The sequence below is a fragment of the Gekko japonicus genome, unplaced genomic scaffold (assembly GCF_001447785.1).
Source record: "Gekko japonicus isolate JY-2015 unplaced genomic scaffold, Gekko_japonicus_V1.1 scaffold1667, whole genome shotgun sequence".
Lineage (NCBI taxonomy): Eukaryota > Metazoa > Chordata > Lepidosauria > Squamata > Gekkonidae > Gekko > Gekko japonicus.
Window position 1 is genome coordinate 313,077 of NW_015168702.1, and position 5,909 is coordinate 318,985.

The 5,909-nt window shown below is 49.1% G+C and overlaps 1 protein-coding gene across 1 annotated transcript in view; it reads left to right on the forward strand.

The window, feature by feature from the left end:
* The window catches only part of ACRC (acidic repeat containing), a 25,572-nt gene that overhangs the window by 7,325 nt on the left and 12,338 nt on the right, over nt 1-5,909 (forward strand). The window contains exon 4 of the mRNA XM_015415510.1: nt 2,195-2,258. Coding sequence (XP_015270996.1) covers nt 2,195-2,258 — 64 coding nt within the window. The remainder of the gene's footprint in view (nt 1-2,194; nt 2,259-5,909) is intronic.

Genomic DNA, 5,909 nt, shown 5'->3' on the forward strand with positions numbered 1-5,909 from the left:
CCGAGGCGGAGGGGGACGCGGGGGGGCCGGTCCTCCCCCCCCCCCTTTGCTGGGCTCGGCAGTGGCAGCGAGGCCGGTCTTCCCCCCGCCCGCCTGCCCAGCTCCAAGGAGGAGGAGGCGGTGCGGCGGCGGCAAGGCCAGCTACAGAGCGTTGCATGTGCAGGGGACTCTGTCACTTTAGGGGGGATTTAAACATCCCCCCGAAATTTTTTTCAACTTTTTGGATTTTTGTGCACACGTGGGGACCGCCCCACGTGTGCACAAACCTCCCCCTCCCCCCCATGTGCCCCCGGAGCGCGGATTTAGCGATCCGCACTCACGGGGGCAACTTGGCTATTAGTATATAGATGCATGGATAACCTTGCTTGTTACCTGTGTCAAGCTGCAACACTTTAGAAATGCTAACGAGGTGTACAACTAGGAGTTACACACAAAATAGTACATAATGTATTTTATTAAACCATCTTAAATGTTATATAACTCAGGGATTCACATATGCAGCAGTATCCTGAGCTCCGGAGGCTGGACTTCATTTTCAAATTTTATGAGTTCTAACAGGCAGATTCTCAAATAATCGAGGCCATTAAACTAGGGTTCATCCTCCTGGCTCCCACTGTCAGTTTTAGTCATAGACTGACACAGAACTACATTTTTTCTGCTTTTTCAGCTCCTCGTCCATTTCTGATATTGGAATATAGAATGCCAAAGTATGGAAAAACACTTCCGATGCCTGCAGAGGGAGCTACTGTTGTAAAAAGCTGGCTTATCAGCTGCAGGGGCTGTGATTCAGGACGTCGGGCTAAGGATCTCCACCAGTTCAGAAAATCACTGGCAGTCCATCTAGTCCGGCATCATGTCTCACACAGCCGCCAAATATTTTCTCCAGAGGTCCAACAACAGGGCATAGAGACTGAGGCCTTCCCCTGATGTTTCCTCCTGGCTCTGGGATTCAGAGACTGACTGCCTCTGCAGAGGTTCCCTTTGATCACCGTGGCTAGTAGCCACTAATGGGTGTCTCCTCCTCCATGAACCTACCTAATCCTCTTTCGAAGCCCTCTATGCCTGTGGCCATCACTACATCCTTTGGCAGCACATTCCTCATTTTAATCGCTCATTGTGTAAAGAAGTGTTTCCTTTTGCCTGTCCTGAATCTACTGTCTTTCACCTTCATCGGGTGCCCTTGAATTGTATTTTGAGGGGTGAGGGCGAAAAATTTCTCTGCCCCCTCTTTCTACCCAATGCATGATTTTATAAACCCCTATCATGTCTCTCCTAACTTTTTTTTTTTTTTTTTAAAACCTGGAAAAATTCCAGACTCTCCAGCCTTTCCACAAAGGAAAGGTGCTCCAACACCCATTCGTCTAGGTTGCTTTTTCTGTATTTCTACCAACCTTGCCGATGTCCTTCCTGCACTCTGGTCGCCAGAACTGCGCACAGTACTCCAAATGGGGGCAGACCATAAATCTGTACAGGGACATTATAACATCGGCTGTACCCTTAAGAGCCTGAATGGCTATAACGTGGCATGCTCCTGTGACTGACAGGATGGAGCCCATGGATGCAAGATCACAGATCTTTCTGTGTTTGCTTCCCCCCCCCCCCCAAAAGTCCATTCCTGCCCAGGAAACTTTGTTCCCAGGGACGACTGGTATGGTCTGATAGCCATGTGAGTCGAGAGGCTGAGGTGGCCAGGGGGGAGGGGGCAAAATCAGCCCCTCTTTTCACTTCCATCAGCCCAGCGGTACCAAGGGAGGAGCTGGGGCCATTTTACCCTCATCACTCTCTCCACTGCAGCCTCCTGACCTTTGTGGGTGTTGTCTTGCACACTAGGAATAAACTTTCCAGGGGTCAGAAGCTCCTGCATGTGACAGGGGAGGATTCAAGAAAGATCCATGACTTATCAGTGCCTAATGCTGATGGATTGCAGGATACAGCCTGGTCTCTTGTGGGCGCAAGAGCACAGGCAGCCTGTAAAGGTTATGAACATCATGGAGGATCAGTCCAGTGACTGGAAGTTCTCCTCTCCTGTCTAAAATGCTTGACCCTGGAGGTCCCTTCCAACTCTATGATTCTGTGAGTCCAGCTTGGTAAATTCAGCTAATTAAAAAGTTGGTTGTTTTCAGAGTGTCATCTTGGAGGGTGAATAGCTTTCAGGAAGCAAAAACCGACTGTTTATTCCTTCCTGCTGTCTTAGTTTTATCAAGAATGAAGACCCCCAAGTCTGCCTCATGCTGCACTCCAAGGGCAAAAAAGAACAGGTATGCTTCCAGATTTACCACATTGGCCTTAGGATTTGTGGCCGGCACAGTGCTTCTTATGTGGATTGATTTAAGCATGCAGCTTAGGGGTGTGCATTCGGCTACAGCTGAACCAAAGAGATACCCGAAAAACACGTTGTCAGTATTTTTTTAGTATCACATAAGCCAAATGCAGATCAGAGATTGGTATAGCTGAACCCGAAAAAGCTGATATTATCTGGCTGTTTTTTGGGTTCTTTTTGCTATACCGAAAAAAAAGGACTCAATTAAACCTAACATCCTGAGTGGCCAGTCAGTTGTTGGGTTTAAATGACTTTCCCTCCCCGAGATCGGGGAGGGAAAGAAAGGCATTTTAAATATGCCTGGGTTCCCCTTCTGATCTTCTCCAGGAGCCCCCCAGCCTGCCCGCCACAGTGAACAGGCTGGGGAAGGGAAGGTAGGCAGGCACACATGCTCCCTTAAGAACATAAGAGATGCCAATGTTGGATCAGGCCAAAGGCCCATCCAGTCCAACACTCTGTATCACACAGTGGCCAGAAATACCAGTGCCATCAGGAGGTCCACCAGTGGGACCAGGACTCTAGAAGCCCTCCCACTGTTGACCCCCCCCAAGCACCAAGATGACAGAGCATCACTTGCCGCAGAGTCCCTATCTATACCTTGTGGCTAATAGCCACTGATGGACCTCTGCTCCATATGCTTATCTAATTCCCTTTTGAAGCCATCCATGCTTGTAGCTGCAAAAGGTAAAGGTTCCCTTGCTCGAAAGCCAGTCGAATCCGACTCTAGGGGGCGGTGCTCATCTCCGTTTCAAAGCCGAAGAGCCAGCGCTGTCCGAAGACGTTTCTGTGGTCATGTGGCCGGCATGACTAAACATCAAGGCGCATGGAACGCTGTTACCTTCCCACCGAAGTGGTACCTAGTTATCTACTTGCAATTTCTTGCTTTCCAACTGCTAGGTTGGCAGGAGCTGGAACTAGAGATGGGAGCTCACTCCATCATGCGGCACCCGAGTCTCGAACTGCTGAACTACTGACCTTCCACAGCCTGCAGTTCATCATCTTAACCACTTGAGCCACCGCAGCTCCATCTTTCTTTCTTCCCTGAGCCTCTCCACTTTTGCGGAGAGACTCAGGGAATTGGGGGAGGGGCATGCTTAAATGCCTTTCTTTCCCTCCCCAACGTTGAGGAGGGAAAGAAATGCATTTTAAACAGGCCTCGGTTCCCTGCCTGCCCTTCTCCAGCTAGGACATGTCAGCTAGAGAAGAGAAGACAGAGAGAGGCTTTCCCTTGTCAATTTCACTCTCAGCTGATTATCAGGGAGTGAAATTGACAGGGAAATCTGTAGGGGCTACCGGGGGGAAACAAGGTATTTTAACAGGAGTCCTTTCCCTCTGGTGGTGTAAATCAGCCCTGAACATATTCGGCAATACCGAATATTTCCCCAATCTGAATACCTTGCCAGTATTGGACTGGGGAAATTTGGCATTTACCGATATTTTTTGGGTCTGATTTACCCGCAGCCGAAAAATACTGGCTTTATTTTTTTTTCCCCGCCCCTAATGCAGCTGTAGTTAAGTGTGTTAGATAAAAGGAATCTCTCCCATGAGAACATTTTTTAAAACATTCTTTAGTTAGTCAAGCCCGAGTCTCTGAAATCTTGGTTTTACTGCATATATTTGTTAGGAACACAGAGAAAGAGACTGATTCAGGTGGGTAGCCATGTTGATCTGAAGCAGTAGAACAAAGTTTGAGTCCAGTGGCACCTTTAAGACCAACAAAGTTTAATTCTAGGCATAAGCTTTCATGTGAAGAAGTGTGCAAGCATACAAAAGCTTATACCTTGAATAAAACTTTGTTGGTCTTAAAGGTGCCACTGGACTCAGAGAAAAAGACAGACAGTGCTATTTTTCAGGTTTTAAGGCCTTGTTACATTACAAGTTCCATCAACATGAAGCTGTAATGGAGGCCCATTATTGTCAGAACCTACAGCCAACAACGGAGTACATGCTTTCAAGAAAGGTTATACTTTTGTTGAAGAGCTATAGAAGCATTAACATAGTCACTGTTAAGAATGGCAGTTGTCCCTTGGACCTAATAAGGTATAGGGCATTCGTATGCACCCCCCCCCCTGCGCTGGCCAATTAGGCACCCTCCCACACGCAGGCTAAAGCTAGCAGACTGTTTCTAGGAGAAGCTGGGAACAGTCTGGCTCCCACGGCTGCCTGGAAAGGCAGACAACACACATTCCCACCTGCACATCGTTATAGATAAGCGTTTCGGCGCAAAGCATAGGCAGGAATGTGAAAGCAAGTTACACAGACTCTGACTGAACATCCCAACCCCCATGGCAGCATAGCTGACAATTATATGAATTACAGTGAAGAAATCCACAGTGAACAAATTATGGCCCTCGAGCTGGGTAGAGCCTTGTACAAGTCGTGGCTGGTTGGCTTAGACTGAGCTGACTGAAGTTGAATCCAATGAAGAAGGAGGTCCTGTACCTGAGTCGTAGCAGCCTGGGGTTAGGGATCCCACCCCCCACCTTGGACAGGGCACCATTGGTGCCAGCGCCTGAGGTTAGGAGTTTGGGAGTGCTCTTGGATGCCAGTTTGGTGTCGTGCTTAGGAGCACGGACTCTAATCTGGGAGAACCGGGTTTGATTCCCCACTCCTCCACTTGCAGCAGCTGGATGACCTTGGGCAAGCCGTAGTTCTGGCAAGAGCTGTCCTTGAAAAAGAGCAGTTTCTGTCAGAGCTCTCTCAGCCCCGCCTACCTCCCAGGGTGTCTGTTGTGTGGGGAGGGGAAGGGAAAGGAGATTCTAAGCTGCTCTGAGACTCCCTTCGGCAGTGAAGGGCCATGGGGTATAAATCCAATGTCTTCTTCTTCCTTAATGATGGAGGCCCAGGTAGCAGCCATGGACAAGTCACCCTTCTACCATCTTCGGCTGATTAGGCAGCTGGTTCCCTTCCTCGAACACAGTGACTTGGCAACAGTGATCCATGCGATGGTCACCTCGTTTGGGGCTGCCCTTGCCCCCAATCCGGAAGCCTCGGCTGGTGCAGAATGCAGCGGCCAGGCTTTTGTTGGGTCTCCCCTTGTGGGAGCACATCCAGCCAGCGCTGAAAGCGCTGCACTGGCTGCCTATTGCATACACCAAATTCGCTTCAAGGTGCCAGGAGGATGTCTCTGTGGTGGCTCCGCACTGGTGGAATGAGCTCCCGGAAGGTACTAGGGCCCTGCGAGACCCTTTACAGTTCCGCAGAGCCTGCAAGACGGAGCTCTTCCACCAGGACTTCGATTGAGGAGCCACACTTAAGAGTTCAGTATAGATTTAAGACTCCACGCCCTGGAACCATCAGCAGCAGCAGCCTGTCTCTCGCTGATAAAAACTGGAACTTAGTATGGGACTGAGATAATAGTCCCAATGTTGTTGCTGACTGTACTCCCCCACTCACTGTGACTGATCTGACACTCTGTTCAGCCGTCATATTTGTAATATCGCACTCCAGCACTTTTAAATGTATTATAAATATTCTGCTTTATCTGTTTTAATCTTTTACGTAAGCTCTGGCGGGGAGGGCAGGGTATAAGATGAATAAATAAAATTATAGGTTATCTAGTCCTCCCCCCCCCCCAGTACAGGAAGGC